Here is a 20848-nt window from a genome sequence, read left to right on the forward strand (position 1 = left end):
GGTACATTTTGAAAAAATATATGCCCTGACAGTCTCAACTTTTGAACTGCAAGAGTACTTAAATTAAGTACTCTTGCAGTTCAATTATAACCAAATTAACAACAAAATATCATAACATTCATTGATTTACCTCAATGAATGTTATGTCTCAGAACCCGAATTCATCATTCAGTATGCCGTCCTTTCTGTTCTATACAAATTATAGTACAATATTGAACAACATCAGCAAAAAACTAACAGTCAGCATGTTAAATAGGCATAAAACATTGCACAGTATTTCGAGTGTACAATAGTGCAAGAAAACATCAATAAAACACAATAATGTAAAATATACAACGAATGTGAAAAACGGTTATACAAATATTCAAAGTCAAAATAATCAAAAATTCACTCAAGTAAGCTAATGATACTTCCTTCAATAAAATCATTCATAAGCCTTCTCCGAGAATCAGGAATGTTTTTTTTTTCAATCTCTTCCTGAACAACGCATAGGAATCTATCTGTTTTATTCCTTCGGATAGGTTATTGTACACTTCTGGTACTATGTAGGCAAAATACTGCTGGCATATAGATTTTGTCATGTGGGGAATGACACGATAATCTTTCTGACGAGTAAACTAATTGTGGGATGGAAGAGGAACCCAGTGGCATATGGAGTGAAATTTCAAGTTGATGTTCAGGTAATATAGTTGCCTCATATCTACTATTTCACTCTGAATAAAGTTTATTCGAAGGGTATCTACATTTTCTATCTAGGATTAGTTTGAGGAATCTACTCATACACCAAGATCTTTAATTGAGTTACTTGGTGACAGTGAAATGGTATCTACTCGATAATTATACTCGATGACTGACATTTTCCTAAACTCTGTATATGTATTACAGTCTTCGATAGTTTCGACATGTGAATATATTTTTAAATCATCTGCAAAAAATAGCTTACTACAATCAACATAATTACTGAGGTCATTAATAAATAATAAAAACAGAAGTGGTCCGAGATTCGACCCCTAAGGTACTCCAGATGAAGGATTGTAATTGAAAGAATCATAGCCGTTATAAGATACAAACTGTTCGCGTTGAAGTAAGTAGGATTTGATGAAAAGTACTGCTGAATTATGAAAACAAAATTAGTGGAGTTTTTGTGGAAGGATTATGTGATCAAGCCGATCAAATGCTTTAGCAAATTTAGCGATTATAGATGACAGTTTCGAGAAGTTTAGCAAAGTTCGATGGGATTGAGATAGGACGATAATTCCGAATATCAGATGGATCTCACGACTCAAAAATTGGACAAACTCGTGATATCTTCAGGAAAATTATTATTTTCAACTGCAAGATTGGAAAGTGTTAGTGAGGGATAGACCAATATGCCAATGTTTCAATGATCTGAAACACTTTTGATTTGTGAAAAGTTACACATTATGTATGAAATTAACATTATTTTAACTGTTTTCACAAAATTACACTGGAAAAACCATGAAACTTCCACTTAGTGGCACAGTGATATTAACTGGTCAAACCACACAGAAATTTATCTATTGGTCTGAAACGTTGCGGTTCAAACTGTTGAATAAATGCTTCTATAAGTGGAAAATGCTTGCGCCGAATTTATCCTGGTTATAGTCTTGTCTGATAGTTTGTACTACAATTTGAACCTACATCGCCTTAATGGGTAGTTTTATATGCCGGCATCTCCATATCCATCAATAATTCCAATATTCACATAAAAATGAAGTATGTTCACACCAGACACAAACTTACAAGCACAGACATAGATACCGTTAAGAATCATAGATCATTGTATTTTCAAAAATTTTATTCGAAGAATTCACGGTAAACATTTATACATACTATTACGATACGAGGTGGTGATAATTTTTGTTGTGATATTTTGTTTTTTATAGTTATAATAATTGTATCCTAATAATCTCAGGGTTCTTTTTTATTATGGTTTTATGAATTTCAATTTTGTTACTAAATAATTCTTACACATAGTTTATACTCTTCCTTTTCACCTTGTGGAGCATTTCTTTGCATCTCAGGGAGAATTCTTTGGTAATCAGTTCTGTTGTTTATAATGTTATAGAATTCAACAATCATTAAATTTACTAAAATTGAAAAACTATAACTTTTACCCAATTTGAAAAAAATCAATAATTATAAGAAAATAAATGAATAAATAAATGAACAAGATGACATTCATCGATTAAGCAAATTTTCAACATAAATTAACAAATTTTAACAAAGTTTTTTACAATAACAGCTTTCTGTTTAGAAAGATTTTTTGCAATCTCACAATTTTATTTTGTTCGTTTTGAACTACTTTACTTGTTCTTGATTTCAATATAATATGAATTAGGTCACTGGTTTAGTGTTTATGCAAAGGGTTTCATTAAATCGCACTACATATTAGTTCTGGTTATTATTGAATTGGATTTGAGAATTGTTCATAATTTCACACGGAATATATGCATATATGTGTTTCGAAGTACGTTGCAACAATTGATAAGCGATAAAAAGCCCCTTTACCTGTGTAGTTCGGTGTGAAGTTCATAAGTTCTCTTCATGATATTCCTGTCCGGAATCCGCCATTTTTTGTAATTCACCTGGATCAATTTCTTTCTCCAAGAAATGTGTTCTTATGAATAAATATAAGGTAATTATCTTCTTACTCTCTCCAATAGCAGTTTATAATCATTATTTTACTTTCTCTTATACAGTTTTGAAAAAATTATGGATTTATAGCTTGAATAATCATTACACAACTTTAGTATCTACAACCTTCCTCCTTTTTAAAAACCTTCTGGCTTCTCTTATCAACAAAAATTCTGAACTACACAGTTCTTCCTTCCTCTTCAAGATGATCACTTGGTGATCGAAACACGTGTCGAGGTGTTAAAATAACGGTTTGTTGTTGGGAAAAATCTACAGTAATATCAATTTATTGCAAACTAATTACTGAGTCTTGGAAAATACTATTGACATCTATCTAAAGTTTGAAATTCTAAGATTGTTATTTTATTTACTAATTCAGTCTTTGGTATCCTCTTTCCTCTTGAAATTGTTGAAGCATCATTTCATGTACTGAAATAGTTGAACGTCAAACTTCTTCAATGTTGTTATTATTTCAAATAATTTGAAAATTACTTCTTATTTATTTTCATTCTGTTATTTAATTGCTGTTCTAATTTGATTACTATCCAATTTCTCTTTCTTTACATTTTTATTGCCAATTTCTCATATTCATCGATTGAAATTAATTTCTTGAATTCTATTGGTCAATTGAACTGTCAAATATTGAATTTGGTTGCACTACGTTTAAACAGGATGATCGAACGATTGTCCCAATAGGACGATGAAAATTCCCAACTGATATTCAGATTTTAATTTGTTGGATTCAAAATCTAATATTTTATGAGACTGCATCACAATCTTCAATTTATAATAACATGTTGTGAAAACCATCATAGTAACAGTAATATTGACGATATTTAATGTTATTGGAAAATCCTCAAGTAAAAATGGAATCAAGTGAGAAAGCATGAGAAATCTACACACCTGAATTACTACAGCAGTAAACGGGCATCTTTAACAAACCAAAACAAAAAACAAAATTAAGTAAATAATGAACTCTCGACTTTTCTTGGCAAAAAGATTTTCTACTTACTTGATATACCGGCTTTCCTTCTAAGGGCCTCCAAATTGCATTATACATAGTAGGCGGTATATTTAAAAGTTTTCTATAAGTAACACCATAATCGGTATTAAATGATCCAGCAAGAAAAAGCAATTCCATGTCAGGATAGGAAAGATCTGGATCTGATGAAACATTTGTTCTTATGTATGTCATTGCTTCAATTCCCCCTGAAATATTATGTATATACAGAACAGGTCAACTCAAAAGATTGAAATTTGGGATAATGAAATGAATGCATGACTGGGCGCCATCTGGGAAAAAAATTAAATAGAAAGGGGGATCTTGTGACACATCATTTTGAAGCTCCTGACAAATACTTCACAACCCTAGAATATGAAGTCAATATCTTCACTATTACATTTAATAATTTCCTGAAAACAAACACATTAATATCGGTATTTTCAAAAATATTCCTTTTTATCTGCCATATGTCAATTCCATCAACCAGACAAGGTTTGTTGAGTTATTTTTCGTTTATAAAAACGTCAAAAAATGTCAGTATGACAATGAACATCATTGTTCAGTTAGAATATTCTCATTTAGTTTTCGATTTTACTAGTAGAAAGGTATCACATCATCATTCTCTAAAGCGATTTTTATTTACGGTGTGACGCGTAACTTTCACGAGAGCAAAAGAAATTTCAATGAACGTTTTCTGAATCGTCCTATCCGTAGAAAATATTTGAAGGAACTTGTATCCAAATTCACAACTACCGGAAGTGTACATAACAAAAAGCCCCCAGGTCATCTGTCCATTCCGGAAGAACAGCAAGTGTAAATAATTGGTGAGATGTTATAGGATATTCACGTTGAGACGAGAATGACGTCATTTTTGGTAATTTTGTATATCCAACATAACAACTTTGAAATTCTCAATGAAATGCGTTCAATAGTGATGAAAATAGTAAAATTTCATTGTGTAAGTTGCTCAACTGATAGTAAAATTTCAGATGTTGCCGCATCGAAAAAAACTCGAAAACTGTCAGTCTTTCTTTTCTTCTCAGAACTAATCTTTTCTTTTGATAGGACCTCCGTATATTCAATATGCTTAAACTATTGTCGAAACAGTCTCAACAAAGTTGTATTTCAACAAAGTAAACTGATAGTAAGATTAATAGCAATAAAACAAATCAACAGTACAACAAAATTTGAAAGTTCGAAATAGTGCACATGTTGGCAACGCCGTAACTTTCCATCTTGTGACGTCATTCTCTTCTCAACGTGAATATCGTATAGTAAATCCTGAACAGTCTACTTATTCCGTCGCGAAATTTTGTGAAGTGACCCTTTCTACTCTGGAGACTTTTGAAGAGGAATAGGTATCATACATACAAAATTAAAATGGTACACCAAAATTACTGAAGATGACCCTGATCGAAGAACAGAATTCTGCCAAATCATGACGGAAACCATTGCAAGGCTTCCTTCAAACAATATTTGTTTTAGTGACGAATGTACATTTTTTAAACGGCAATGTTCACAGACAAAATTGCTGTTATTGGAGTAACACCAACCCTCACGTTTTCCGGGAAACACATATCCAATATCCAGAAAAAATTAACGTTTGGGCAGGAATATTGGGAAACCATATTGTAGGGCCTCTATTTATTGATCAAAATTCAACAGGGGAACTGTATTTGAATATGCTGGAAACTACTGTTGACCCTCTCATCACTGAAATCGTCGAAGCGAATCCTAATGAATTCGATATGGATATTGTATTTCATTAAGATGAAGCACCACCACATTACTCTAGACAAGTAAGAAACTATTTGGATACTACTTTTTCCGGTCGTTGGACTGTCCGTCGAGGTCCTAAAGAATGGCCAGCCCGCTCGCCAGATTTGATACCTTTGGACTTTTTTATGGGGCTATTTGAAGCAAAAGGTGTACGAAACTGAACCTGCTTCAAAATTGGATATACGGTAGTGCATAATAAATATTTGTAGAGATATTGACGTTACTATGTTCGAAAATGTTCGGCGTGAAATATCGGATAGGCTGTTCATATGTCAAAAAGTTCAAGACAACCATTTCGAGCATCTTCTGAACTGACCTCAAGCTTATTACCTTATATTATGTAGTTGAATGTCAATGTATTTAGACAATTATTGAAAGTTCCGCCGGTGTGTAGTAGTTGAAGATATTGACATTAATATTCTAAGGTTGTGACGCATTTGTCAGGAGCTTCTAAAAGATGTGTTACAAGACTCCTTTCCTTTAATTTTTTTTCCAAGATGGCGCTCAGCCGCCATCTTGAAAGTTTCATCTGTCAATTTCCCTTCAAAATAAAGTATTCATGCATTGATTTCATTATTCGAAATTTCATTTATATATATATATATATATATATATATATATATATATATATATATATATATATATATATATATATATATATATATATATATATATATATATATATATATATATATATATATAGAATAGTAGTTTTTCGGGGATTCGGTCTGATTAGAATAAATATTTACTCTTTTTAGCTGCCCGAGCTTTCGCTAATGTTTATTAGCTTTATCGAGGGCTGTATTATAAAAAGGACATAATAAATATATACATGAAGATCCGTTATTTGAAAAGTCACATGTAGTTTACGAAATTCCCTGCAACAATTGTGATAAGATATATATAGGTCAAACAAAAAACAATTTAAAAACCCGCATAGCTCTTCATAAAAGTAATTGTAAAAATTTAAAACGAAATTCTTGTGCACTCACACAACATGTTCTAGACAATGATCATTCAGCCAATTATACTAACACCAAAATTCTCCATTTCGAACCAGATTCAAATAAAAGGCAATTTCTGGAAATGGCTGAGATCAAAATTAAAGAAAACAATATCAACAAAAAGACAGACATCGACAACCTTAGCAAAATTTATTCATTTTTACTAACAAAAAATATAAATCTGAATACATCCTGTAATATTAACACAGTATAAATCCCCATAATAAATGATAATCAAAAATTTGAAAAAGCATTTCACATTATTCAATGTCAAAAAGTTGTCATTTTGATGTTGAAGACTTCTTTCAAAATTGAAATTTTCAAATTGAATATTCTCACGTAGCACAGGTATTCTGTTTTATCCGTTATTATGTTTTATATATATATGTATATATTTATTATGTCCTTTTTATATTACAGCCCTCGATAAAGCTAATAAGAGTAAATATTTATTCTAATCAGACCGAATCCCCGAAACACTACTCTTCTATATATATATATATATACATATATATATATATATATATATATATATATATATATATATATATATATATTGAATAAACTGGTTAGATAATGGAGATATTGCTTATATTTATGTTATGCACACCTTGGTACGCTCGTTTTCGGCTTTAGTCGACAAACTTCATTCTCGCAAGTAATGACCAGATTACTCACCAGTAATGACCACATTTGTCACTAGTTAAATTGTATAATATTACATCACTTCCCTTCATTGAAATCAACCTGAATCTCAGTAATATGAAGGGTGTGGAATAAGTGATCACTTTGATTTCACAAAGTTATCTTTTTTTGAAAAAAATGTATGAACATTTGTCCTAGCTTTCTTCGTTTTCAAATTATAGGGTATCAAAGATTTGATGAAAATCGGTTCGTCCTAAACTCTTTCCGCCGATTACGATGAAAAATAATGAGTTTGATTGGAGTTACTATCGCAAATGATTTTTCATGTTCGCAGATTTCAAATAACCAACAATGGTGGCATCGCAGAAGGTCAACTGATCGATATCTTTAATCATTATACACAACTAATTTTCAATGTTACGAAGGAATTCATTAGATTGAACAGTTATAAATAATGTTTTCTGATGCTCAGTTTTTTAGAACAAAAAATCAAAACGAATTCCTAATACGATCTCTAACTATAAAAAAGGCTAATTACATCATACTCTAGGCAGCTTGTGTCAAAAAAGGGCAGTTTGCGGGAAGTTTTGGAAGAGTTTTGAAATTTGGTTCTATATGATATTTTGGGCTTCCGAACACGAATCCGATGTTTGCCAACAAGATTTTTTACGAAAAATAGGTTTTTTTTTTGCAAAAATTGTGAAAAAAAATCGACTTTGTTTTGGTTTTTTGCAAATAACTCGAAAACTACGCATTTTTGTAGAAAGATCACCTGTACTGAATGAAAGGAAATAAAATTTTCTACATTTTATATCATTGAAGTATTTTTTCTACAGTCAACCATTAAGCCATGGGAGAACGCTAAAAGTGAGGGAAAACCCCCAAAACTCCAAACATTGGGATTTTCGGCGGTAACTGTTTAAGTAAAATTTAATACATTTCAAAGGATTCCCTGACTTAAAGTTCACTTACCTTTTACAGCTATGAGTTGAAAAAATATACTGAAACCCTTTTCTATGCAACAATCTGCTAATTCATCCAGTAGGCAAATGACCTTCACTGAATAGTTTTGAAGTGAAAGCAATAAAAGCTAACGGAAAATTCCTCAATGGAATGATTTCTTTTCAAAGTAAACAAAAGAAAATCTTTTGGTAAAAGACTTGGGGTCACTGGCGTAGGAATCTTTCCAGTGACCTGTGTGCGAACTTTCTAATGTGGCCCGTGTGTGTATATGTACATATATTATATAGTATCAAAGGGAAAAAATGTCAAATATACATTGATATATTGAGCTTTCAATAAGCAACATTTTACTAGAATAAAAATTGAAATATTAATGGAAACTGAAAATTGAAAAATCAAAAATATAATTAACAAAAAATTAAAAAATTAAAATAAAAAGATTTCAAACAAAGTTATGTCACGACGTTTCGATTGTTAAAATCGGAGTTGGTAGTTGGTCGGAGTTGGTAGTTTTTCGCTTGATTAGAGATTTCCATATGTTACGTATCTCTACGCTGGTTTGACTAAATGCGTTGTTGGACAACATATACGCGGCTTCTTTGAATTTTCTCCTAAACCAGTGTTCCTCTTTGTGGATGATTTCAGCTTGAACCCACTTGATGTTATATTGATGAGTCCAAACATGCTCTTCTATTCAGGATTTGCTGGTTTTTCCTCGCTGTGTGTGTTTCTTGTGCTCAGCAATGCGAACTTTCAATGGCCTCTTAGTTTCACCGATGTATGATTCTCCGCACTCGCAGGGTGTCCGATAAATGCAATTCTTGGAATCGCAGTCCGCGTTTGGTGGCCTGGTTTTCGTGAGGCTGCTACGGATAGTGTAACCAAATCTGAAGCAAGTCGTGATGTTATACTTGGACCCAATTCATCTTATCCTTTTCGATAATCCTCTGATGTAGGGAAGTACAAGTACTGGTTGTGGCGGCTTCTCTTCCTAGCTAGGGCCTGTTCTACCATCGCTCTGGAGTAACCGTTCCGTTGAAAGTCATTTTTGATTATGCCTTTTCGGTTAATCTTTTTAATTTTTTTCAGGGTTGTCAAATCAATTCATATTATATTAGACAATGGAAGTCTGAACTGATGAAATTCAATATTTGCAATGTTTATTGAATAGGGTAGAAATGGAAGGGGCCTGTTTATCTGAGACCTTCCCCTTCCTCTTCTAAATTTCCCTTGCAAAGGGGTACCTGGTCTCAAACGTCGACTCCAGTTTTCTTTCCTCAGAATCTGCTGGTTATTCATGGTGAAAGTATTGAGTATTAATCCGTCCGAATTTACAGTGTTTCCAACGTGAGTTTCCCGCAATGTGGCAGTGTTTTATATGTGTCTGAAAGAGAGTGAAGGTATCATTCCTGAATCACTTAGTTCATTTCTGGATACCCTCTTATCACACATGAAAAAAAAGACCTGAAAAAAGAAACACATTGTTCTTGCCCACAGTATACTTACTGCACTAGGACCAAGATCATTTGTGTCTTCTTTACAAGTTGGTCTGGGAGCATTCATATACAAGAAAACTGTATATAGTAAGTTGCTGGAAGTGCGGCATTCATTATGATTCAGTTGTTCATATGGGGAAGATTTGAAATCTCCTCAGCCATGAAGACTCCCAAGCAGATGCAGCAAGAAGGATTTTCTCCGTAAATCAGCCGAGGCTGAGATGGACGATTTGTTGCCGTTGGACATTCCATAAGAAGGAAACTCAAAAGGTGAATGTTTGCAATATCTTAATACTCCTCAATCCGTTATTGAAATTCAACTCCCTCAATTAATTCTATGCTTTTATTTTTTTCTTTTACAGATGAAGATGATCCAGATCCTAGTGAACGGCCCTCGAAAAGGTTGAGGACGTAAGGAAATCGAAGGTACAATAATTTGAGGATTGCAGCGAAACAGTATTTTGACAGTCACAACTTTCTAAACTTTCTAGAGTTCTCACAGTCCTCACTAACCCGTTCGAAGAAGAATTCAAAGATTGAAGAATGAAGAATGAAGATGATGACAATTTTAACGTTCATATTACTATGAATGTACGCAAATTTCATTTCGTACATATAAACGATTCCATGTTCTTATAATCAATATAATATTTGAAACAGAATTGAACTTTTTTCTTTATACTCACTTTTTCATTCTTTTTTGAAATACTTCAACATATGTTTATGTATGGCAATAATTTACAGACGTACACATAGGTACGAGTGTGTTTCAACGTCAAATAATTACGTTGGTTGGATAGAGATGACGACTCCCGCGTCAAACCACTGAAATTCCGATGTTTGCAGTTTTGCAGTTTTCTGTATATATATATATATATATATATATATATATATATATATATATATATATAAATATATATATATATATATATATATATATATATATATATATATATATATATATATATATATATATATAGAAACAGAAGTTAATATCGGACATAGCACTCATGAAAGTGGCAAACCATAGACACGTGTTTCGGGCTATTGGCCCATCATCAGTATGGTGCAGCCAAGTGTGAGGATGGGCAACACTTGGTTACCAAAAGATAGAAATACAAATGCACGGAGCCACCAACAGGAGCCAACCGCACATTTGTGGTTTCAGTTGATAGATCTCGTGTTCACAAGAAAACTATCAAAATCACCACGGAAGCAGCTATAGCTACCTGCGTGACATCCGGGTCCAGGAAATTATACAAATATATAAATATATATATATATATATATATATATATATATATATATATATATATATATATATATATATCTTTTTCATTCGCAGACATAAATCTGTCAACATTTTGCTATTGGCATCAGAATATGTCAATGAATCTTTTATATAGGGTGTCATTTGACTTGGGCCACCCCCATATTTGAATTTTTGAATACGGACCTGTATTTTTGTTGTAGTTTTTGGATTGTAGACGTTCACTTTATACTGAGAAATCCCATCCCATCCCATCCCATCCCATCCCATCCCATCCCATCCCATCCCATCCCATCCCATCCCATCCCATCCCATCCCATCCCATCCCATCCCATCCCATCCCATCCCATCCCATCCCATCCCATCCCATCCCATCCCATCCCATCCCATCCCATCCCATCCCATCCCATCCCATCCCATCCCATCCCATCCCATCCCATCCCATCCCATCCCATCCCATCCCATCCCATCCCATCCCATCCCATCCCATCCCATCCCATCCCATCCCATCCCATCCCATCCCATCCCATCCCATCCCATCCCATCCCATCCCATCCCATCCCATCCCATCCCATCCCATCCCATCCCATCCCATCCCATCCCATCCCATCCCATCCCATCCCATCCCATCCCATCCCATCCCATCCCATCCCATCCCATCCCATCCCATCCCATCCCATCCCATCCCATCCCATCCCATCCCATCCCATCCCATCCCATCCCATCCCATCCCATCCCATCCCATCCCATCCCATCCCATCCCATCCCATCCCATCCCATCCCATCCCATCCCATCCCATCCCATCCCATCCCATCCCATCCCATCCCATCCCATCCCATCCCATCCCATCCCATCCCATCCCATCCCATCCCATCCCATTCCATTCCATTCCATTCTATTCCATTCTATTCATATAGACTGAGTGCTACGCCCTTGAGGAGCAGAAAACACACAAATGTTTATCTCCAGCCCAACCAGCAAAGTTGTTTTATAATCCCATGGTGTTGCAACAGTTTTATTTCATTAGTATTTTATAAATACTTCCAAAATGCTAATTGATCATATTAGATGATCCGTGAACACAATACAGTTGTAGGCAATAAACGTGTTTCATAAATTTATCATAGAAACATTTATGAAATAAAATTAAAAAACCATTATAAAATAGTCAGGAAATTATCACAGAAACGTTTTTACAATGAACTTATAAAACTTATTTTCCTATGAAAGTTAATTTTTATGTAGTAGTTTTATATCACTTTTCTGTGAGATTTTTTTGATAATTATAAAACCATTTCAAGCTAATTTTATAACTGTTTCCTGTAGCTTTAATGAAACTATTTTATTAGAATGCTTTCAGACACCATTTTATTTTCATCACTATATTGTCACTATTTTCCAACTATTTTATAGTATGGTATATTTACTACAATTCAAAAACACTAATATAACTGTTATAAAATCGAATTGCTTTTGCTAATATATATTTGCTGTCACCAAGAATAAAATGCAGCATTCAAGAGCAATTAGCTGACATCAATTCCTAATCACAGCTTTGAAAAATTCTTTACAATTTTAGTTGTGTTTAGTAAGAATTTTTTGTTCAGTTATTCAAGAGGGACACCATCAATATCGTGGTGGTAATTAGTTCTTTAGCAACTTCTATATATTTGATTTTCATTGAGTATAGGTACACCATGAGTAAGTTCAATATTTTTAAGGCACTGAGTTTAGATTCAGTTCGAGATGCTTCAAATAGACGAAGTAATAACTGCGTATTTCATAAAAAAAAAATTCTGGAAGCTTTTTGAGTCGCCCTGTATATTGGAAATACTAAACAAACATTATCCCACTTAACCTAGTGCTTCAATTTTTTTCTTGCGAAAAACAGAAACAGAAATCCTTTATTCATACAAGCACTTTTGTAGGAACCTAAAGCTTTAAAAGTAGTCCGACTCTGCCGCAATACCATCACTCCCAGAACTTAGTGTTTCTTAACAGTTTTATACGGGTAACATAGTAGCTAAAATACGTTGAAATGCTTGCTACTGATACCAAATTATTTTATAGGACGACGCCATTTCAAATGGTAGCATACTGAAACTGAATTTTTGTATATATTTGTTAATAAAATTTCATTTCTAGTAAAAATGTCAATCTTCGAAAGACAAACCATGTCTTTAACAGTTTTATGAGTGCAAAAGTGAAATTTTAAAATGGCTTCAACCTTTCTATTTGTTAGTTGTCAGTTGGTGACATATCTATTATATTTTCCTAGTGTCCAATACAAAATTACTTCTTGCGCCTTTAAGAAAACATTTTCAACACTTTTTTTTTAATTTTCATTGTTTTCGGCTATATTATATTTTATAACGCTTACTTGGAGCTACTAAAAAAGTCTTATAAAATTGTCTTCTGATTATTGTGTAAATTTCGCTTAAGTATGTTGCAAAATTGCAGTGAGAGAAGTATTTACAAAACTACTTTTTAAGAGTGTCAGAAAAATTTTATAGTAACTGCCAAAATGTTTATAAAACTATTTTATAGTGTTTGTAAAAGGCCTTACAAAATATTGATAAAGGCTATAATGTTTTATAAAACGTTGCCAATTTCCTATTTATGGCAGTTTTATAAATACATTGAAAACATTTCTGGGAGAAATGCAGTTTCATAATTTGTTTCTCAGAAACATTTCCGCAACTATTATAAAATACGAAATGGCTAGTTGGGAGAAACAAGATCTGAAGACAAATATCTAATCCATGAGTTAACAAGTCTTTGCAAAGAGAAGATGAAACAGTAGACAAAGCTGTAATGCACATTCAAGGTATTCTAAATTTGTTATTTTAGATAAATAATATCGGCATGACGACAAAGTTCAAAGAAACAAGGGAAAGGAAAATAAAGAAAATGACAGAGGAAAACCTGGGCTAACCAGTAGATATGATGCATTGAAAATGATTGCCGACAAATTTAGTTTCTTGTGCGGTGATCAAATTAAAAAACTAGATATACAAATGATTTGAACGAAGAAGAACTTGTAATTGAAATAAAAAATTCCAAGTTTCACGCTTTAACCATAAAAAAAGGGGTTGGAAGGTTCAACCGCAATAACTATGCTCAAAATACTACATGAAAGCAATTTACGCGAATATATATGTTGCTCTGAAAATATTCGTGATACTTTCAGTGTCTGTAGCAACTGATGAAAGAAGCTTCAGCAAATTGAAGCTCATGAGAACCTATTCAAGAAATGCTTTGAAACAGCAATGACATACGAAATTGAGCATCATTTCTATTGACCTAACAAGGGTTTCTTCGATAATGTAATCAACAGTTTTGCAGCGAAGAAGGTTGGAAAGCCGACATTTTAATGTTTGATTATTATTGTAGTTAATGTATTATTTTCAATAAAATAAAACTTTCAAAACTTTATTTTAATTCCACTCAACTTTTTCTAATAATTATTTCTAATTCATTTATAGACCTAAATGACGACAAAAAAATGGAAAAAAAACAATTATTGTTAACTAGTTCTTCTTTTATTTATTCTCTTCCTTATTTGTCCCAAATCAAAATTTTCTTACGTATATTGCAAAACTGATAATATATCCGCATGGTACATCAAAAATATATTCAAATGTGAATCGCTTCTTTGCGCCACAAAAATGAATGAATAATTTTTCATTCGCGGTACTTTTTGAAACTACTGTTATACGTGTTATGATAACAAAAATTATTATTCAATGAAACTAACAACGTAATTTTTTTTCTTAACTTAACGTAGAACTGGGCGTCTTGGTAGTTTGGGCACATTTGCGGAGGAGGACACCGAAAACACACCCTAACTACTAGCCCCTAAATCTTAGGTCCAGCCTTGCGCACGCATGCACAAACACAAATAGGTATACTAAACCATAGAGATAAAAGAATACTCACCTATAGATGAGAAAAATCCCCTAGATTCCCTGAAATATTGAGAGAACGTCATTGAACTTGTTAGTTCCTTCAACAGGTCAATGCCTATACTTTCATTTAGTCGAAAAAAAATTCCAGGGAAAGTGGGGTGGTCATACATTTCAACTCCAACCGGCAAATCCTGAATGACGGGAATACCTGAAATGATAAAGTATTCAGGAAAGATTTTGACGTCCAACAAAAACATTTTCAATGCGTGGGGCATGAACATTGCATTTTCACTCGAGCGTTTAAAACGTTACGATTTGGAGATATGGTGACAATGAATACGATTGCTATGTTACCATGCTCTATAATAATAATATACTCTATTGACATTAAGAATAAATCTTGTGGACAACATAAAATGTAAATATAAAAACACTTACAAAACAGTAAAGTTAGAACATACACTATAGTAAACAAATCTGTACACAACATGATTGTGTACAGATTTGTTCGAAATATAAACCAAAAATATGCACATTTTGTCACGTAAATATGTCATTGAAGCACTCTTTCAAATCATAATAGGGTCTAGCAGCCAAAAATGTATTTTGTTGCTCAAATTTGCCTGTCTTATATCTGAGGGCAAGTGATTAAACATCTTGACCCCATTGTAATAAATAGAATTCCTGGCCAAATTTGTTGAAGGAATTGGTAATTTCAACGCGGTGGAACGGGTTTGATAAGAATGGCATGAAGCCTCAAATAGAAACATATTTTTGTAAATGAGGCAAACCGTTTCCAAAATGAACAAAGCAATCACTGTTGAAATGTTTTACTCAGCGAATTTGTGTCTGCACGAATCACGAGGTTTAATCTTACACATACACCTGATAGCCTGTTTCTGCAGTACTAATACAGACCGAAGTGCTGATAAATTGCATATTCCCCAAAACGGTATTCCATAACGTAGGTGGGATTCAACGAGGGCGTAATACACCGTTCTGGCAGTTTTGATTCCCAAATTTATTGAAGTTACTCTCACTGCATAACATCCAGAAAAAAAATTACTTTTGAGTTGTTTAACATGCTTAATAAATTTGAGCTTGTTGTCAATGTGAATACCTAGAAATTTAGATTAAGTCTCGTTCTTGATCACTAAGTTATCACCAATTGACAGGTCATCAAGAGCACATCTAAATGATAAAATATTTGTTTCAGTGATATTGAAGGTGTGATGCAAATTAGCATCACACCGCTCCTTGATTTTTTCATATCAGTAGATATTGCATTATGTACATCATTTGAGTTTTTGCTGTTCCACAATATCGTCGTGTCATCAGCGAAAAGAGTGAAAATTCCAGAAATGCTTAAATTTGCAATGTCATTTACATATAGTAAGAATAAGATGGGTCCAAAAACTGATCCTTGTGAAACACCACACAAAATTTCCTTCTTTTCTGAAAGTTCTGTTGTTCTTACCATTTGATTCCTTCCTGAAAGGTAAGATTCAAACCATTTGAGTGTCATTTCTCTGCAGCCGTATTGGTGAATTTTTCTTAGCAAGATCTTATGATCAACACAATCAAACGCCTTAGAAAAGATCACAAAAGACCGCAGCTACTACCAGAATTAAACTTTGAGTAAATATCATAAAGAAACGAAAAGATGACATAGTGCGTATTTTTATTGCTTTGAAAACCAAACTGGCTTTCAGTTAAAATATTGTGGTGTTGTAGTAAAACTGTCAGACATATTTTCACAAGTTTTTCGAAAACTTTGGCTATAGTTGGAATGAGAGAGATCGGGCGAAGATTCGCGGGATCATCTGAATATCCACCTTTATATAATGGAAGGACAACAGATGTTTTCAGAAAATCAGGAAAAACTCCATTATAGAAAGAGGTGCTGATTAGAGATACCAATGTTTGCAATGCCTCAATTGGAAGATTTTCAATCAATACTGATCAATATCAGTGTATTCTTTTGTTTCATCGTATGTACATATATTCATTTGTTTCTGGTGCTTTATGCAAATTGTTTTAGAGTACAATTTATTATTTCGATATTTTCTATGACAATATGGTAACAGAAATCATCTGTTGAATTGAAACGTATTTTAGATCGTACAAATAAATTTTCAATGATATATACTGAAAATGAACTCAATTTGTTCAGAAGAAACTGAACAAGATAAATAAAAAGAGCATTACATACTGAAAGTACTTGAGGAAACTGTGGCTTGCGGAACAGGGTGGAAGAACATAATCCTAATGAAGTAAGTGATTGCTTCATTGGAGAAAATGAACTTCTCTCTTTATTTTCCAACTTTGTTTAAAAACATGTTTTATTATAGATGTACTGTATGTGGAAAATAAGAAAGACGTATTATTATTATTATAACCAAATTAGTCAGAAGAAAGTAATGGAATATTTTATATTCGAAATTCATTTGCCACAAATTATATAAACAAAGTTAAGTGTAAATATGTCGCTGATTTCTTCAATTGTCTGGAGAGTTGTTCAAAAATGTAGATACTGGTAAGAAGCCTGTAGCCTCGCCTCTCATCTATTCCAATCAATCAGTTGCTACTGTCAAGTGAACACTGTAGTTGAAAATTATATATTAGGTGTGAATTGAGGCCAACCTGCTCTCATTAACGATAGCAGCGACATCGGTCATTAACGTGCGGCAGAACACATTAACTCAAAACCCTCTAGTTCTTGGCGACTACGAGACATGTCTTCTAAATAACTTCTAGGAACTTCTGATCTAGCTTCAGATGGGACTGTGGATGGCATGTGTCCATCATGATTCAGGACCACGATGGTTCAACTAGTGATCAGAAATATGTACTTGTATCCCCTGTTTTATCTAAAGCTTTTATACAAGTACCAATTACATAGTTATTTTCAAGAATCATGCATTATTTTAGTATGCGGAGTAATATTCATGAAATGTTGTGCTTACCGTTAACCAGAATTATACAGTGTGTAAAAGCCAAATGGAATGAATTGATTTTTTCGGTTACAGTACATATTTCAACAAAATCCCGAAACACATCAAATTTAAATTATGATTTGACATACTTCAACAGAAAAATTTTTTAAATAGGAAGTATTGGCTTGTGATATATCATTTGAAAGGTCTCTTCATTCTCTATTCAAAAATGTTACAGCTTTCGAGTTTATTACAACAATTAAGATAAAATAAACTAAAATCGTGTGGTTACCGAAACTCGATAAAATACACTCAAAACTCTTTGCAATATACTCAAAACTCATTTCATGTTGAGGTACTGATAAAAAGAAAGTAAGCAAAAACCATAGTAATGTTCTTTTTGGATGGTATCCTTTAAAAATCGGTAAATAATTTCCGTGGCAACGTTAGTATAACACGCCTTGTAAACCTGTTTTGTATGTTACAACATTAGTATTTTAACTCAAAAATAATAATAATAATAATAAATAAGCAGGGATGGCCACTAACACCCATGGCCTTTGGTGAGTTGCGACAACACTTACCCGTGCAACTGGTGCAAAACCGGACCGGCAGCCTAGGCGCACCCGGGAAGGAGAACTCTATTCTCCCTCCGGTGCCAACCGTGGGTCCACAGGGCTAACCACCCGGTGGACCCAACACTTGGTTCCCAGTGATCAAGAAAGGGGCCCCCACAATCGACCCACTCGGAGGGGTCAGAGGCAAGGTGGTGGGGCCCATAACGATGATTTGCCTACCGACGACAATCCTGGCAACGACAACGGACGCTTTGAGTGGACGCATGAGCTGAGAGATAGCCTTATGCATTGATACGAGAGTAGTGAACCCGCGCGAAGAGGGTACATGGCGACATTGCATGCTCTGTGATCTGAAACACATCCGGAGCATGCCGCCTTTTCCGCCCAAAACTTTAGGAATTATGTATCTTATCTTCGGAGGCAGGGCTATTTAGCTCCTTCCCAGCCTGCTAACGAAGTGGTAGAAGTGACAGTTCTACCACCCGTTGGCACGGCTGAAGAGGAGACGCGCATCATATCACCAACGGAGACGACAATCAGAACACGCAGGGCGCTCCACAGGATTAAGCCACTGAAGCCACAAGAACTGGCTCGTTTGGATGCGGAGGTTCATAGTGTTCTAACAGAAGAGGCTAACGTCTGGCAAATCAACACCGCCGTGTATAACGTCGTCCAATCGCTTTCCGAATCGGAAGGACGAAATCCCGGCCTTGCTGTTCGGAAGATTGAACGGCGTGTACATAAGATGGAGGCTAAGATCACGTCGGCTAGACAACACGCGTCTCGTATCCAATGTGTGATGGATTACAGGGTGGCCAACAGGCCTTTCACGTCCGCAGTGCGGCAAATAGCCGCCAATCTACGACGTATCCATCACACTTCAAGCCAAGGCGTGCTGTTGACCACCAAACGGCACTGCCTTGATAGGATACAAATGCTAGTGGCTGCTAAGAAGTCACTAGTGAGGCGAGCGAGAAGTATCGCGGAAAACCTTAGGTTCCGCGAGAAACCTTCTCGCTTATTCCAAGAGCCTCCACGTGTTGTGGATAATCCACTGACCGCTGATCAGGTGGAATCCTTGTGGAAGGATATCTATGAACACCCGCAGCCACTCAACTTAGACACTCCAGCCCTAGCGCAGTTCGAAGCTTTCAACAGAAAGCGGGGACAGACATGGGGTCTTCTTCAATAACATTGGAGACCTTGGCTTATCAAAGCGCCTGACGTTCTCTTATCTCAGGTCGAGTGGGCTGAAGTCGGAAACTGAGGGGTTCATCATAGCTTGCCAGGATGGTGTCTTCAACACCTAAGTCTACCGCAGTCGCGTGATGGGTATAGAGGTTCCTGACACAAGATGCATGGCCTGCCGCGAGGCGCCCGAGACCCTAATGCACTTTCTATCAGCATGTCCAGCATATGCGGTCTCGGCCTATATCCAACGACATAACGCCGCCCTAAGAGTGCTATATTACCATCTACGGCACTCTTACGGTATTGACGAGATACCGGTGTTGCCCTACGCTCCGGGGTATTTTGAATCCGTTGTGGGGAACGAGAAGTGCCGAATTTATTGAAACTATTCTTTCCCCACCCTCAGGCTCATACAAGCTAATAAGCCTGATGTGGTTTTTCTCGACCACCAGAGCAAAACGATATTTGTCGTGGAGTTTTCTGCTCCTGGCGAGACGAATATCGTCAGAAAAGAGGAGGAAAAACGGATAAAATATTGAGATTTTCTCTTCGAACTCCGCAGACTCTATCCAGATCACTCTGTCAAGATGGTTGTTCTGATTATTGGAGTCCTTGGTGGAATGATGTCCTCTCTACTCTCGAATCTTAAAATCATACCGGCTTGCCGCACTAAAGCAGAAATCTTAGCCGCATAAATGCAGAAGGCTGTCATTCTTGGCTCACTGCGCTTGCTCAGGGTACATGATTCTCGGACCCAATGATCACTTACCCTGCGGTGTGGGGAGTGGTCATTGGTTGATAATGCTGGCGTGCCCTCCCGAATGTATCGGGGCTTCAGGGGATAGGACCTGACCAGCGCACACTACGGTGAAAAAAAAATAAAAATAATAATAATGAATAAGCAGGGATAGCCACTAACACCCTTGGCCTTTGGTGAGTTGCGACACCACTTACCCGAGCAACTGGTGCAAAACCGGACCGGCAGCCCAGGCGCACCCGGGAAGGAGAACTCTATTCTTCCTCCGGTTCCAGCCGTGAGTCCACAGGTCTAACCACACGGTGGACCCAACACTTGGTTCCCAATAATCAAGAAAGAGTCCCCCACAATCGATCCGCTCGGAGGGGTCAGAGGCAAGGTGGTGGGGCCCATAACGATGATTTGCCTACCGACGACAATCCTGGCAACGACAACGGACGCTTTGAGTGGACGCATGAGCTGAGAGATAGCCTTATGCATTGATACGAGAGTAGTGAGCCTGCGCGAAGAGGGTACATGGCGAGATTGCATGCTCAGTGGTGTGAAACACATCCGGCCTGCTAACGAAGTGGGAGAAGTGCAGTTCTACCACCCGTTGGCATGGCTGGAGAGGAGACTCGCATCATGTCACCAATGGAGTCCCCTGAAGCCACAAGAAC

At 35.5% G+C, this 20848-nt stretch overlaps 1 protein-coding gene across 1 annotated transcript in view; it reads right to left on the minus strand.

Annotated features, from left to right (window-relative positions):
• Positions 1-20848, minus strand: part of LOC111514779 (glucose dehydrogenase [FAD, quinone]-like) — a 46392-nt gene that overhangs the window by 4196 nt on the left and 21348 nt on the right. The window contains exons 6-7 of the mRNA XM_074179100.1: positions 14759-14935; positions 3671-3867 (exon numbers count right to left, since the gene is read on the minus strand). Of these exons, the coding sequence (XP_074035201.1) occupies positions 3671-3867; positions 14759-14935 (374 nt within the window). The remainder of the gene's footprint in view (positions 1-3670; positions 3868-14758; positions 14936-20848) is intronic.

Source organism: Leptinotarsa decemlineata, unplaced genomic scaffold (assembly GCF_025532065.1).
Source record: "Leptinotarsa decemlineata unplaced genomic scaffold, Ldec_3_MD MMD2_tig00004307_RagTag_RagTag, whole genome shotgun sequence".
Classification (NCBI taxonomy): Eukaryota; Metazoa; Arthropoda; class Insecta; order Coleoptera; family Chrysomelidae; genus Leptinotarsa; species Leptinotarsa decemlineata.